The 15,484-nt window shown below is 54.3% G+C and overlaps 2 protein-coding genes across 3 annotated transcripts in view; both read left to right on the forward strand.

The window, feature by feature from the left end:
- Positions 1-8,591, forward strand: part of Hgs (hepatocyte growth factor-regulated tyrosine kinase substrate) — a 15,694-nt gene extending 7,103 nt beyond the window's left edge. The window contains exons 8-22 of one of the 2 annotated variants that reach the window (XM_055592225.1): positions 604-728; positions 1,857-1,935; positions 2,016-2,114; positions 2,259-2,354; positions 2,748-2,786; positions 2,870-3,013; positions 3,108-3,167; positions 3,552-3,762; positions 4,049-4,221; positions 4,293-4,433; positions 4,512-4,686; positions 7,139-7,272; positions 7,350-7,469; positions 7,614-7,700; positions 7,998-8,591. In XM_055592225.1, the coding sequence (XP_055448200.1) occupies positions 604-728; positions 1,857-1,935; positions 2,016-2,114; positions 2,259-2,354; positions 2,748-2,786; positions 2,870-3,013; positions 3,108-3,167; positions 3,552-3,762; positions 4,049-4,221; positions 4,293-4,433; positions 4,512-4,686; positions 7,139-7,272; positions 7,350-7,469; positions 7,614-7,700; positions 7,998-8,108 (1,794 nt within the window). In that variant the 3' untranslated portion in view covers positions 8,109-8,591. The remainder of the gene's footprint in view (positions 1-603; positions 729-1,856; positions 1,936-2,015; positions 2,115-2,258; positions 2,355-2,747; positions 2,787-2,869; positions 3,014-3,107; positions 3,168-3,551; positions 3,763-4,048; positions 4,222-4,292; positions 4,434-4,511; positions 4,687-7,138; positions 7,273-7,349; positions 7,470-7,613; positions 7,701-7,997) is intronic. The other variant, XM_055592226.1, reaches the window with a different exon arrangement.
- A 646-nt stretch (positions 8,592-9,237) lies between these two features.
- Mrpl12 (mitochondrial ribosomal protein L12) lies at positions 9,238-13,113 on the forward strand. Its single transcript, XM_055592645.1, has 5 exons — positions 9,238-9,465; positions 9,941-10,127; positions 10,354-10,440; positions 12,495-12,629; positions 12,734-13,113. Exons 1-5 carry the CDS (start codon positions 9,392-9,394, stop codon positions 12,848-12,850), a joined length of 600 nt encoding a protein of 199 aa, XP_055448620.1. The 5' UTR covers positions 9,238-9,391; the 3' UTR covers positions 12,851-13,113.
- The last annotated feature ends 2,371 nt before the right edge of the window (positions 13,114-15,484 follow it).

Raw genomic sequence — 15,484 nt, forward strand, 5'->3', positions numbered from 1 at the left:
CAGGCAAGACTGCACCCCACCCACAGGAATGTGATAAAAAAGCCAGCCACTGAAATTTTTATAATTAATTTGTCTATAAACTTTTGACAGAACGGTTGCGATATGGTTTCTTTATGTAGCCTTGGTTGTCCTGGACTTCCTGTGTAGACCAGGCTGTCCTCAAACTCACAGAGATCCTCCTGCCTCTGCCTCCCAAGTGCTGGGATTAAAGGTGTGCCCCACTACTGCCCAGCATAAAGACTGTTTCTAAAGTGGCTGATCTTGTCCGACCTCTGGCCCCTGTAGCTACCCTCTTACTTCCCATCTGACAGTTGTGAATGTGGGCTTGCAGGGTCTGTGGAATTACACTGTGATTCACTGCACATTCAGGACCCCTTATTTCCTCAGAATCAGTACTTGTTTTCTGTTGCTTGTTTTTAATTTCTTTCTTTTTCTCCAAATGGTGGCTACAGTTGAGTTTCCTGCAAGCTTGTCTTTTTTGCTCTAATGTGCTTGTCTCTGTCCTCGCTGTCATTCATAGCACAGTCCAAAGCAGTTGTGCCTGGTGGGCAGTCAGGGTTGTCGTAGCCGATATCACTGGCCCTGTCCTGCCCTGTCTCACAGCACCACTGCCGGGCATGTGGGCAGATCTTCTGCGGCAAGTGTTCCTCCAAGTACTCCACCATCCCCAAGTTTGGCATTGAGAAGGAGGTGCGCGTATGTGAGCCGTGCTATGAGCAGCTGAACAAGTGAGTGGAGACGTCATGGGTGCTTTGTCATGCTTCAGGACTACATGCCCCAAAGGCTCCTGAAGCACTGTCAGAAGGGCTAGAGTAGGCAGCTCCAGCACCCCAAACTCCAGGACGGGTGGGTGGGTAGCATGACATGGCGCCACAGCAGCCTGAGACTGCCCTAGGCCAGTCACTGGTTTCAAATTGTTTAGATAGACTCTTGCTTGAACTTGAATTTCCAGACTTAGCTTTTCAAGTGCTGGGACGATGGGCCTGGGCCATTGGGTTCTGTTGTTTGTTTGGATTGGAAATGAAGTTACAAATTGAGTATAGTGGCACACATCTTTAATCCCAGCCCTCAGGAGGTAGAGGCAGAAGCAGATAGAGCTTTGTGAGTTAGAGACCAGCCTGGTTTACAAAGCAAATTCCAGACCAGCTAGTTCTACATGAACCTTGTCTCAAGTGACCCAAGAAAGAAAGAAAGGTAGCTTATAAAAAGGGAGCAGCTGGAGTACAAAGTTGTAGTCCATGTGTACATGGGAACATGTATGCAAGGCCTTCACCTGGATTTCTCAGCTGTGATTTATTAGTCTCGTCTTTACCTCCTTCACTGTGTTCCTGTGTCCACATGTGCCCGTGTATGTTTAAAATGACTGAGAAGGGGAAGGATTGATAGCTGGGAGTAGCCACTAATGCTGTGGTTGAAGTGTGTTCCTTTTAGAAAAGAGCACGTGTGGCTTGAAATTCTCATTTCCCACTTTGTAGAGAAATTTCTGACCCATAGCAAACTCCCAGAAAAGCTCTGGCCTGCCTGGGCCTTGCTGCTCTTTCTGGCACCTTCTAAGGGGAAGGCTTATTGCTGGTTGTGCAGTGGGCAGTACCTAGGTCCAATAGAGAGGCCCTTGTGTAGCCCAGCAGGAGAGGGTTTGGAGTTGCCATTTTCAGGCGAGGGACTGACTTAGGCCAAGTGACCGACTCATGTTCTGCAGCTGGCTTAGGCGCCAGGGTCCCTTCTGCCATTCCCTGGAGAGTGAGCGTGGAGTCACATGTCCTGTTGGATCCTGTCAGCCTATGGTGATGCTGTGAGGAAATCCCTGGGAAATTGGTGTCAGTACGTGTCTTAACAGTGTCTTATCCTGCCTGCAGGAAAGCAGAAGGAAAGGCTGCCTCTACCACTGAGCTGCCCCCAGAGTACCTGACCAGCCCTCTGTCACAGCAGTCTCAGGTACAAGGCCCTCCTTGTCCCTAAGGCACCTTTTCCCCTCTTCCCTGGGTCCCTCCTCACTCAACCCCATCTGTCCTCAGCTGCCCCCAAAGCGGGATGAGACAGCCCTGCAGGAAGAGGAGGAGCTGCAGCTGGCTCTGGCTCTGTCACAGTCAGAGGCTGAGGAGAAAGAGAGGATGGTAAGCCATGGGCCCTATGGGAGTCCTCGTGAGTTTCCCTATGATGGAGGCCCCAGATGCTTGGCAGGGAGGTATTTGGAGGCTCCACTCCTGAGCCTGTGCCACGCGCTCCTCCCCTGATGTCTGTTCCTGGTTCTGCTTCAGAGACAGAAGTCAACATACACAGCGCACCCAAAGGCAGAGCCTACTCCCGTGGCATCATCTGCACCCCCGGCCGGTAGCCTGTATTCCTCGCCTGTGGTGAGCCTGGTCAGCCAAGCTGGCTTCTCACTTTCTGGGGATCACCCAACAGGGTCCTGCTGGTTCAGGGCTTTGTTGTGGGGCACCAAGGAAGCAAAGAATGGTTCCCTGCCGGGGAGATGAATCCTTTCCACACTTGCCTGCACATTTTAAGCATTACAGGCCTGGCCTGGAGATGCACCTCACCCCACCCTCAGTCCTGAAAATAGGGAGTGAAGGTGTAGCAGACTTAGAGCATCACCTGGAAGCTCTGGAGAGCTCTCTAGAGTAGTGAGCCACTGACGGGGCCTGGAGCTGGAAACAGCCCCGGGACCTGCTGTCTTTGGTGCCATCTTGGTTTACATCACTGCCTCCTTCATCCTGTGGCTCCTCAGACTCTTCTTGTCTCCTCAGAACTCTTCAGCACCTCTGGCTGAGGACATCGACCCTGAGGTGAGCAGCACAGTCTTGGGTGCTGTCCCCCCTGCTTCATGGCCACACTAGTAACTCCCCCTCCCTCCTCTATTGCTTTGCAGCTTGCACGGTACCTCAACCGGAACTACTGGGAGAAGAAACAGGAAGAGGCTCGGAAGAGCCCCACACCATCTGCGCCTGTGCCCCTGACAGAGCCAGCTGCCCAGCCTGGGGAGGGTCACCCAGCCCCCAGCAGCATGGTGGAGGTAAAGGGCTCCTCTGTACTCTGTACTGTCATACCATACCCTAGGGCAAGGTATGAGGCTGCCCAAAGACCCCTTATCCTCTGATCTCTTCCAGGCTCCTCTTCCAGAGACAGACTCTCAGCCCTTACCTCCCTCCAGTGGTCCCTTTAGTGAGGTAAGCTGTGCCTTGTATCCAGGTTGGAGCACTGGCAGAGCAAGGAGTCTCCTAGGGTCCAACTGCTCTGTGGACCCCTAGGGTTCAGAGCAGCTCAGAGGAGGCCCTCCTCCCTCAACTGCTGAGCTGTCTGCAGGGGTTCCCACCCTGCCCTGAGCTGACTGATATCCTAGTGAACAGAGCTTCGCTTTGTGCATAGAGCAGGGATGCCTATGCTGCTCGCTTGTGGAGTAGGCTGAGGGCCGCATCCTCTGTCCAGGCTCCTCCCGAGGTGGCTGCTGCCTGCCTGCCGGCCCAGCACCTGCACAAGGATGCTTCCTGAGCTTCGAGGCCCAGCGTTCACCCCTGGTGTGGTGATGCTCAGCCCCCATTCTGTGTCTCCAGCAGTACCAGAATGGGGAGTCAGAGGAGAGCCATGAGCAGTTCCTGAAGGCCCTGCAGAATGCCGTTACCACTTTTGTCAATCGCATGAAGAGCAACCACATGCGGGGCCGCAGTATCACCAATGACTCGGCTGTGCTGTCACTGTTCCAGTCCATCAACAGCACGCACCCACAGCTGCTGGAGCTGCTCAACCAGCTGGAGGAGCGCAGGCGTAGGTGCCCATGTGCCCTCTGAGGCCACTCCAGAGCCACGGTGGGCCTCAGGGCCTCAGCTCCCACAGGCAGTAGTACTCTTGTGAGCCCCATTCAATGATTAAGCTAATTATTCCTGAGGCTCTTTGCCACACTCCATTGAGACTCAATCTCCTCCAAAGTGCTCATGGGAAGCGGTCCCTGCTCTGTTCCTCTCCACCCCCAACCCAAGTAGAACAGGAGCCCACACCTGGGAGAGGAGTCCAGCCCATGAGAGGTCTGAGCTGCCCTGTTGTCTGCACACAGTGTACTATGAGGGGCTGCAGGACAAGCTGGCACAGATAAGGGATGCCCGAGGAGCCCTGAGTGCCCTGCGTGAGGAGCACCGCGAGAAGCTGCGCCGGGCGGCTGAGGAGGCTGAGCGCCAGCGTCAGATCCAGCTGGCCCAGAAGCTAGAGATCATGCGGCAGAAGAAGCAGGTATGGCACCTGACACGGCGTGTGGGCAGGGGAGGCCCAGGCTGGCCTGACAGCACTGTCACCCCCTGCAGGAGTACCTGGAGGTGCAGAGGCAGCTGGCTATCCAGCGCCTGCAGGAGCAGGAGAAGGAACGGCAGATGCGCCTGGAGCAGCAGAAGCAGACCGTCCAGATGCGCGCCCAGATGCCTGCCTTCCCCTTGCCTTATGCCCAGGCATGTATTGCCCACCCCATCCTGCCCCATGAGACCCAAAGACACGCCTTTTAACTGTTGGCTCTTTTTCATCTCTAGCTCCAGGCTATGCCCACAGCTGGGGGTGTTCTCTACCAGCCCTCAGGCCCAACCAGCTTTCCTGGCACCTTCAGCCCAGCAGGCTCAGTCGAGGGCTCCCCAATGCATGGTGTGTATATGAGCCAGGCAGCCCCAGCCACTGGCCCCTACCCCAGCATGCCTGGGACCACAGCAGGTAACCTTGCCAGTTTACAAAAGGTCATGAGAATAATGCAGAACATTTTCCGAGTTCTCTAAGTGACTGTTTTTCTAAAATTGTTTTTTTCTGTCCATATGGAAACATGTTTATACACACACAACTTCCTTCTTGAGCTCTTTGGGGTGAGGAGCAGGTGAAGGCCCTTTACCCATAATGCATTTCCTAAAATCAGGATGTGCTTCACAGACGGGAGACACTGGCTCACAGAGGTTATTATCACAGGCTGCCCTAGTAAAGACACTCTCAGCCAGCCTGGCCCACTGTTTTCTAAGCATTGCCCATTCGTTTGGTGCTAGACAGGAGCACTGTGCTATAGGTGAAGGTGCCTTCAAGTTCAGCTTGTCTGGTGTTGCCACCTGCTTGTGGCGTGGCGTGGCGTACACCTTTAGAAAGGCCTGGGATGGAGCTTTGACATGTGGGGTACACTGTGTTTCTTGGTCGCATCACTGCTGTTTGGCCAACGTGGGCTTAGCAGGTAGCTCGTCTGTTTCTGTTGTCCACAGGTGTCATTTTAGATAAAACCTTGAGACTGCAAATGCCTTGGTGCTGAGTTTTGCTTGAACTTCTGTATTTCTTTTACCATACTCCTTCCTCTGCCCTTGTCATCTATGTAGCTGTGGACTTAGGAACATTTTGTTCAGAGGGGAACTAATCCTTTACGGCTATTGAATTATTTATACAACATTCTGTCTGCACAACAGATCTTACTATAGATGGCTGGGAATTGAACTCAGGACCTTTTGGAAGAACAGCGAGTGTTCTTCCAACCATCTTTCCAGCCCCTGTTTTTTTTTTAAGTTTTTTGAGACAGAGTTTCTCTGTATATCCCTGGCTGTCCTGGACTCACTCCATAGACCAGGCTGGCCTCAAATTGAGAGCTCCACCTGCCTCTGTCTCCAAAGTGCTGGCATTGAAAGCATGTGCCACCACCTCCCAGCAATTTTTTTTTTTGGGGGGGGATATATATATATATATCTTAAGTGTGTCCATATACCACATGTGTGCTGGGATTTGCCCACAGAGGGCAGAAGAGGCTCTGGATGCCCTGGAACCAGAGTCTCAGAATGTGAGCAACCATATGGGTTCCGGGAGTCTAATTTACGTCCTCTGCAAGAGCAAAAAGAGCTGTTAACTACTGAGATCTCTCTCTAGCCCCTGAGGTTTTTTGTTTGTTTGTTTAACGATTATTTTATTTGTTTATCTTCTGAGACAGGGTCTCACTATGTAGCCCTGGCTGTCCTCAGACTCATAGAGATACAGTTGTTTCTACCTCCTGTGTGTGGGAATTAAAGGTTTGTAGCACCATGCCTGGCCAAGTTTTGATCTTTTTAAATCATGTGTCTTTGTGTCTGTATGGCAGTCAGAGGCAAGAAGAGGTAGCTGGATCCCTTGGAGCTGTAGTTCACAGGTGATTGTGAGCTCCCTAATACGGGAACTGAGCTCTGATCTTGAGTCTTCTAGAAGAGGAATGTGCTCTCATAACTGCTGAGCCATCTCTGTCTCTGTTGCTTTTAATACTGAAGTTGTCGCTGGTGTGACCCATGTGAGCCTGACAGTCCTTGTGTAACCTTGACTAGTGTCGCCTTTCGATTAGATTAGCTTGGTCCTCTGCTTGGTTTGTGCATTCTTTGGTTCCCTGGGACCCTGCTTCTCTCTGTGTGGACAGCCATGAGAAGGCAGAGTCTGAGGCTACAGTTGGTGGTGTGCGCCTATGATCCCAACACTTGAGAGGTTGAGCACCCCAAGGCCAAGACCTGTGTGTCCCAAGCAGACAGTTAATCTTGGGCTCTTGGGGTGTGTTTATAGTTTCGAGGTCACGGAGGAGCTTGGAGAGAGAGAGAGAGAGAGAGAGAGAGAGAGAGAGAGAGTGTGTGTGTGTGTGTGTGTGTGTGTGTGTGTGTGGAGTGCAAGCTAAGTTCACTCCAGTGTTCAGTGTGGCTGTCCTTCGCTGTCCCTGGTGTAGCTCCTCATTTCTGTCACAGTCTTCCGAAATGTTGGCCTGGACTACTGTAGGAGAGGGCTGTTTGTCTCCGTTTCTGAAACTCCCAGTTATGCGCCTCAGCAGTCACTGGTGCCAGCTCTCCCTCACTTCTCCCTCACGTTGACTACCACTTGTTTCCGAATGGTTGAGTGGTGGGGTGTCGCTCAGGCAGAGCCTTGCCTAGGATGTACAGGACTCTGGGTTCAACCCCTAGCACTGTGAAAACAAACAAAAATAATTTGGTTCACTTTTTTTTTTTTCCTGCTTTCATTTTTTTAAGGCCCTAACCCCACCCTCTTGTTGGCTTTGCCTTCCTTTTATGAGAATGTGAAGCATGCACTTGGTTCTGAGAGTCACAACAAAAGGAGCCCCCCCCCCCCCCCGAAAGGGCATTGTCTTCCCACTCTGTTCTGTTTGAGCTGAGCCAGCTCATCTTTCTTGTCACAGATCCCAGCATGGTCAGCGCCTACATGTACCCAGCAGGTGCCCCTGGGGTACAGGCAGCCCCTCAGGCCCAGGCTGGGCCCACTACGAGCCCTGCCTATTCCTCCTACCAGCCCACTCCAACCCCAGGCTACCAGGTATGTGGCCAAGGTCGCCCCGTCTCACCTGCACCCAGCCCTCTCCATTCCCTCACATCACCCTCCTTCTTCCATAGAATGTGGCTTCTCAGGCCCCGCAGAGCCTCCCGGCCATCTCCCAGCCTCCACAGACCAGCACCATAGGCTACATGGGCAGCCAGCCACTGTCCATGGGCTATCAGCCGTACAGTATGCAGGTAAAGAGGCCGGTTCTGCTGGGTGTATGGGGTAGTGTGGGACCGCTCCTCCTGGGCTGTCCCTCTGCTTTCTTCCAGCCAGAAGGGTCTGTGTCTGTCTGGTCACAGACCACTCAGTGTTGGCCTCCATCTTTCTTCCCACAGAATCTCATGACCACCCTTCCAGGCCAGGATGCATCTCTGCCAGCCCAGCAGCCCTACATCGCAGGGCAGCAGCCCATGTACCAGCAGGTGAGCCATCTCCAGGCCGCCTGCCTGGCACTGGGACTCTTGGGCTTCCTCTGCTCCCTTGCACTGGGCTTATCCTGGGGACTTTGCAGAGAGAATGACGACAAGCCATTTAAACCACACACACATCCACCCGTCCATGTGCGCACGTAGAGGACAGGTTACAGGATCCTCATGAGTGCTCACTGGCAGTGTTGGTAACAACGGGGTTTCTGCTCTGTGCCAAGATGAAGCTTGTTTTAAAGAAAGCTTTGGTTTGTGAAAAGAGGAGTGATGAGGCCTGTCCACCTTCCTCTCCAGATGGCACCCTCCGCTGGCCCTCCCCAGCAGCAGCCCCCTGTGGCCCAGCCACCGCCTACGCAGGGGCCGCCAGCACAGGGCAGTGAAGCCCAGCTCATCTCATTCGACTGACCCTGAGTCCAGCACTCACCATCCAGAGTTAACACTACGGCTCAGCAGAAACCATCATGTGTCTAACTAGCCATCTCCTCCCGTTACCACCCTGTGGTGTCCCTTCTGTGAGCAAGGGGGTGGGCCCCCATGGGCCCCCACCCTTGGCCCTCTTCCCTGTCCTCAGTGGTCTGGCTCCTGTCACTGGTTCCCTGCTTTGGTACTAATGCGGTCTGACTTTTCGCAGGGCAGGTAGGACCTTGTTGGAGAGCGCCCAGCTCTGCACTGGGGCCTGCCCCAGCTGCCTGCTGTGGGGGTGCTTAGCCTGCCCCAGAGAGCCGATGGGAACTGACTGTGGTGTCCAGGCGTGGCCCTGGTACCTGGAAAGAACCACTTGGTTCCTGCACAGCAAGGATAGAAGCTTCAGGCATCTCTAGCTTCCCTACCCCTCAGCTGTCATCTCTCCAGTGAAGAACAGTGACAATAAAATGTAATTAAAAACTCTTCGTGAGTGTTTGATGGGGCAACAGGCTCAGTGTTGGACCAGAGTGTTAGGTATTTTGCACTGTCAGTAGTGGGCATCAGTTCTGGAGTTTGGGGGTGCTGGTTGAGAACCTTGAACTGTTCGAGTCTCCTTTCTGGGTGGGGGGGGACTCATCTGGCGCAGGAGATCATTACCAAGCGGCTGTGAAAGGGTGCAAAATGGGCTTACCCGTTACTCCCTAATGCGTCCCAGCCCCGCTGAAGGTTTCAGTTGTAATTCTCTCAGCTTGGAAAGTACATGTCAACCTGACTTCCGGTGAGGCGTTCAGGTTTCGTTTAGCTAAGCACCTGCCATGGTGTGTCCTCAAAGCTTGGGGAGCAGGCAACCAAGGTGACAGTTGTGCCTAGTAAGAGTTCTGCAGGTCAGGGGAAGGGGTCCCTGACAGATCGCTCCCTTCGCTGAGGCCCATAGCACTAGCCTCCTCGGGGTTGCTAATCTCTTGGACAACTAAGTTGAATTCAAGGGTCTGCGGCGAGCTCCGTAGGTAGCCGGGGTGTGTGTGAGGGCGTTGCTTATCGGGCCGGCGACACAAAGGCTTGCCCAAGGCGGAGGTACCGCCTGCCCGTTACGGCTTCCAGTCCGGAGTGCGCTTGCGCGTCGCACCGCTTAGTGCGTAATCTCGGGAGCCAACCCGGGTTAGAGCGGCTCCGCTCCGAAGCCTGGAGGCCGGGCGGCTAGAGCGGCCGGTCCGACTCGCCTGCTCCGGGCCAGAGCGTCGCTTCCGCAAAGAGCCGCGTGTGACCTTCCCGCCTGCGGAGCTATGCTGCCGGCGGCCGCCAGCCGCCTGTGGGTCCCCGGGCTTGGACTGCGGGGAGCAGCCCTCCGCCTTGCCAGGTACGGTGGGGGCTCTACGGCGCCGCTGCCGGGGCGCCGGGCTGGAGCCGGGTCGGACGGGAGGGCGGGCGCGTGCGTGGCCGCCTTCCGCGGCCCAGTCGGCGGGGCGAGGAGAGGGCGGCTCGGCCAGGGCGACCTTGGGCGCAGACACCTTTCGTCCCCAGCTTCCCAGCCCGAGACCCGAGGCTGTGGACGGCAGCGTAGCCCGAGGCCGCCACTTCGGACTGCTTGACGCGGCACAGCCTGCCCGTTAGGCTGGTGTATTTCATTCAACGAAGCCTGCCGTTTCGGACAGGACTATGGCGTAACCGTGTGCGATCCTGAGGCCCTTCGGGAAATGTAGGGCGGCTTTCTCAGGTCCCTCGGCCCCTGCTCGCCGATTCTGGCCCCAGCGGTGGCGGACTGAGCGCATGGACCATTGTGCCTTCGGTTCTCCGTGTCTCCCGTTTTCTGACTGGCTGTTTGCATGGGGTAGGCAACAGGTGCCCGGTGTCTGTGCCGCGCGGCAGTTGAGGAGCAGCAGTCACCGAAGGAGCGAAGCGCTCGCCGGTGCACCTCTAGATAATGCTCCCAAAGAGTATCCCCCCAAGATCCAGCAGCTGGTGGAAGACATTGCCAGCCTCACGCTCCTGGAGATCTCAGACCTCAACGAACTCCTAAAGGTATTGGGAGAAATCCACACAGACCAGGACTAAGGTCCCTGTCTTTTGCTTGTATTGTGCCAACCAAGGGTCAGAGGTCCCTGTCTCTTCTGGGTGTGCTTTGGGAGTTTGATAAATTGTTAAATGTGCTTTCCTAGATGGCGGTACCAAAGAGGCTTTTACCTCCATTAGTAAGTACACCTGGGAGGGGACAGCCAGCCACTGAGACTTCTCTCGTGTCCTGCAGAAAACATTGAAGATCCAGGATGTTGGCCTCATGCCAATGGGTGGCATGGCGCAGAGTGCCTTCCCTGCCGCTGCAGCCGCCCCTGAGGTGAGTGGGCACAGGGAGACCCGCTTCTGTCGCTTCTGTGTGCCCATGTAACTGCTGGCCTCACCCTGGGGAGCCCTTGTTCCTGCTTGGGTCTGAGGCATAAACTCCGCTCCCTAAGCCTTTCCTCCACCCTCTGTGCCATGCTGGTGGGTGGACTTCATTCCACATAGGAGGAGGCACAGTGGCCCAGAGAGGAAGGGCCACATCCAGCAGCCCTATACCATAAGTATTGTGGAAAGTCGGGAGGGACAGAGATGTGCGGTGCCTGCCTCCCGGGCCAGGCGCTGGTTTGGATTGGCAGGGAGTCGAGAAGCGGCTCAGGTTGAGCGGAGCCTGGAGTTCCAAGGAGGGCTTCCACGAGGTGCAAGTGTTGTACTTGAAGGTGTTGAGGAAGAGAAGGCCAAGCATTTCTCAGAGTTCTAGCTGACAATAGGGTTTTCAACAGCACTTAAAGTCTGGGCAGGGGCTGGGCAGGGGAGCATACACCTTTAACCCGACACTTGGGAGATGGAGGTAGGCACGTGTCTGAGTTCTGGACCATCCAGGACTACAGTGAAACCCTATGTTAAGTGCTGCTTATGGTCAGGTGGAACTTTTGTTCTGTTTTAGAGATTTATTTTTATTCATGTCTGTGTGCGTGTGAGAGTGCGCCGCATGTATGTGGGTGCATAGACACAGAGCTCAGAAGAGGGAGCTGGATCCCCGGGAGCTGGACTTGAAGGCTGTAGTGACCAGCCTGATGGGTACTGGGAACTGAACTCAGGTTCCTCTGAAAGAACAGCATGTACTCTTACCCTCTGAGCCATTCCTCTAGCCCATATTTGAAGCAATGGTAGAATTTATTGCCTAAGCTGGAGTGATTTTGAAAAAGATCATACCGTACCAGAAAGTAGGCCCAGTCCACCTGTGCTCCAGATGGTGGGGCTCAGAACTGGGCCCACGATGTCTGCGCCTCAGCTCAGGGGTACCAGGGACCCACCTGTCCTGAGTTATCTTGCAGGAGTGGGGCGTAAAATACTTGTCATTGGAGTCAAGCTAGGTGGCACACGCCTTTAAACCCCAGTACTCTGGAGGCAGAGGCAGGGGATCTCTGTTGGTTTGAGGGCAGTCTGGTCTACGGAGTGAGTCCCAGGGCAGCCGGAGCTGTTACACAGAGAAACCCTGACCCAAATGAAACAAAACATGTCATTTATTGGTTATTGACACGTAGGCATGGTTGGCAGAGGACTGAGATAGCCCGATTTTTCTATAACAGTTGATTATCTACAAAGCATTTGTTCTTCCTGTCTCATAAGTTACAGTTGCTTGTTCCCTGTGGGTTCCCGTGTTCAGGTACCATTTATCTTGTTGGGTTGGGTTTGGGGGGGGGGTGTTTTGGATTTTTTTTGAGGCTTTAACCCTGGCTGTCCTGGACTCACTTTGTAGACCAGGCTGGCCTTGAACTCACAGAGATCCACTGCCTCTGCTTCCTAGGGTTCTGGGATTACGGGCGTGTACCGCCTTGCCCAGCTCTACTTACATTGTTTTGAGACATGGTCTCTCACTTGGCTTGGAACCTGCTAATGCTAGATAGGCTGGCTGCCCAGTGAGCCCTTGGGGGTTCCCTTGTCTACCTCACAGGCACAAGCTGCCTGGCCTGGTTTCTTCTCACATGGGCTCCAAGGACCCAACACAGGGCAAACAATCGACTGACTTCTCTACCCAGCCCCATGAGTTACAGTTTTTAAGAGAGGTAAAATGAGCTAGGCACATCTTTAATCCTAACACTGGAGGTAGGGGCAGGCAGTTCACTGAATTTGAGACCAATCTAGTCTACACAGAGAAACTGTCTCAAAAATGGGTATGGGTTGGGGTAGGCAATAAAAAGAGGTATAAGTAGTGAGGGGGTGGTTCTGTTTCCTGTAGAGAAGTAGAAGCCAGTCTGGTACAGGGGGTCCTGCCTAGCATGGGTTTGCAGAGAGTAAGCTCAGATTCTCCTTCGATCTTACGCAGGTCCTGGTGGATCGGCCTTACCCCACCCTACCTCATCTTATCTTTGTTTTCCACATCCTAAGGCGGCTGAGGAAGACATACCTAAGCAGAAGGAACGGACACACTTCACCGTCCGCCTGACAGAAGCAAAACCTGTGGACAAAGTGAAGCTGATCAAGGAAATCAAGAACTGTATCCAGGGCATAAACCTTGTCCAGGTGGGACCCCTTCCTCACAGCCTTCACCTGTGATGATGCTCAAAGTGCCTTTCTTGGTTGGATGTTTTAAGTACACTACGTTTCTAACTGCTGTCTCATTTTAGGCCAAGAAGCTGGTGGAGTCCCTGCCCCAGGAAATCAAAGCAAATGTTGCCAAAGCTGAGGCTGAAAAGATCAAAGCCACCTTGGAAGCAGTGGGCGGCACTGTGGTTCTGGAGTGATAGCCCGGTTGTGAGGACTTGTGGACTGGGGTTCCTGGGATCTGGGCACAGACCTGCTCACCCCTGCTCCTCCCAGGGGGTGTGTTGGGAGCAACAGCTACTGACACAAGTGACCGCGTTCTCCTGGAGAGAGGGACAGGACGGACCTACTGTGATGGGAGGGACAGTCACAGCCTTTGCAGAGCTCAAGAGATTGCCTTGGGAACTTAACAAGCGAACACACCCCTTGGTGACTACTGAGAAAATATACTATTCAGGCTGGGTGTGTGCGCTGAGTGGTGTGTGTGCCCGGGGCCAGTAGTATAAAGGTGAGCTAGAGGTGCACGCGTGTGTGTGTCCCAGACCTTCCCCGTGCTCTATGCCCCTGCTGCTCCCCGTGTTGCCAGTGCTTGGGGGTCTGCAGCCATCATCACGTCCACTGTTTGGGGCCTGTCCTCTGCTACCACATAGCAGCCTCTGTCTACACAGACACAGCATGGTACAGAGGGAGGGTTTGGCCAGGGCTGTGTCTTGAGGCTTGGATGGTGAACTTCCATTTAGGTGCTTGGAAGGTTGGTTTGTTTCTTGAGACAGGGCTACTGTCTGTCCTGGAACTTGCTCTGCAGACCAGGCCTGCCTCTGCCTCCTGAGTGCTGAGATTAAGGCTTCTGCCACCACTGCCCAGCATATACCTGACATTACAAAAGTAACAAAGTGTGACGCTGGCCCAACCCACCAAGACAGTCGTGGGTCCGGCACGGCCCCATCTGGGGTGGCCAGGGACTAGCTGTTAGGCAAAAAAGGTTGTCTATGAAGGCCGAGTACACTTCACCCTCAAGGTGGGAGTTCTCGGGGCTCACAGGGCTGGGCCAGGTGACAGAGGGGCCTTGTGCTTGCAGGACTTGGAGCAGGTCATCCCAAGGTGGCGTGTGCAGTAGTTCCTTTTGTTCCTACAACTCTGAGCAGAGCTGGGAGAGGAATGGAAGGCTTGTCTTTACCAGAGCCCAAATCCCCTGTAGTGACTACTGGCCCTGGTTCCCTCTGGAAGAACTATTGCAGTTCTTCTGAGAGACCAGAAGAGGGCAACTTGCTTTGCAATGTTTGCTTTGTGAGGACTGCCTGAGGCCTGGCTGGCCTGCCCATTCCACAGAACCTGCAGCTTCCTGGCGGAACTGCTGGACCTGCCATGAGGGTTGCTAATGACCACACTGTTCTGGTTAATGATTCCCAGCAGCACTTTGGGGCTGTCTCCACAAAGGTGGCTGCCAGGAGGCCTAGATATGACCTGCCAGATCCTGCTGGACAGGCACTGAGCAAACTCAAAACCCCAGGTTGGACCTGGCCTGTAGCCTGAAAAGTTTTTCTCTGCTCTGGGCGCCATCATGGGTAGTGATACCAGGCCCATGACTTCTGAACTTTGAGAAAGATGTCCAAAGGTGGGGGCAACCTTGACCCCTGGCCACCAAGTTAGTCTCATGCCCGTGACAGAATGTTTTTCTGACCGCGCACTTAGGAATCTGAGGGTGGCTGTGGCATGGCGTGCCAGTTGCTGCTAAAGCACTTAGCTGTGTGTGAGCTCTGAGCCCCTTCCCAAGCATTGCAAAGCAACTGTCGAGGGCCTTGTCGCTAAGGTACCTCCCCAAGTCAGGCTGTCTCGGTGCTCCTCTACCTGTTAGAGATTGCTGTGGCCTAGATAACAGCATGTACTCCGTTTCCCAACAATCTGATGCCAGCCTGAGCCAGAGTGAGGCCCTATCTCAAAGCTAAAACCTTAGCCCCCGGTCCTGATCTACAGTTCCCAGGGCGGCTGTTTTCGACATGAACCTTGTAAGTTTTCTCCCACGGGGCTTGGGTCTTCTGGCCAGCCCACTTAAAGGGTGGACCACATCCATTCAGACAAAAGGATTACACCAAATCAAACTAGACAGGTGTGGACAAAGCCGTGTTCGTGTGCAGTGTTAGAGCCTGGGCGGCTTGGAGAAGGCCCTTCCACTGTTTCTGAGCTTACTGTGAGGATGAGGCCCACAAAAGTACCCTAACCCTTGATCCTGTAGCCCATGGTCCTGCCACACAGCTTTGACAGTGCTTCTGGTGTTCTATATACAAAAGTGTCTTCTTCCTGAGCACCGGCCAGCCATACGACTTCTTTGCTGTGCCTGGCACTTCCTGTCCAGTGCTGCTCGGCTCCTGGGTACGGCTGGTCTGTGTCAGCAAGGTCACCTGAGACCCAGGGCAGCCTGGTCTCACCAACCAGGCAGGCAGCTCTTCCTTTCCCCAGCCCAGAGCAGCTGACCTGGGTCATCATGGATGTTGGCTTGTCCCACAGTACACAAGTTGTCTGTGCCTGCTGGGAGAGGAATGGGTCCAGCGAGGAGGCTCACCCTACCTCCTAGGCTTCTTCCTCCAGAGTAGTGTGGGGAGAAATGCCAGGAGAGCATTTCATGTGACCCTGCTACTATGACAGCATCTCAGCGTAGACCACCTGGAGTCCCGGAAGACAGCATACTTCCTCCCTCCCTCCCTGGCTTGAAGCTGGCTCTGGTTGGCACTGCCGGATGTTCAGCAGGGTCAGTCAGGGGCCTAGAGCTGTTTGCCAGGCATATCTTGCCTTTCTCTTTTGCATCAGATAGAGGTCAAGCCAGAGCTGCAGGACAC

The sequence above is a fragment of the Psammomys obesus genome, unplaced genomic scaffold (genome assembly GCF_907164565.1).
Source record: "Psammomys obesus unplaced genomic scaffold, mPsaObe1.curated_primary_1811, whole genome shotgun sequence".
In the NCBI taxonomy this organism is placed as follows: domain Eukaryota; kingdom Metazoa; phylum Chordata; class Mammalia; order Rodentia; family Muridae; genus Psammomys; species Psammomys obesus.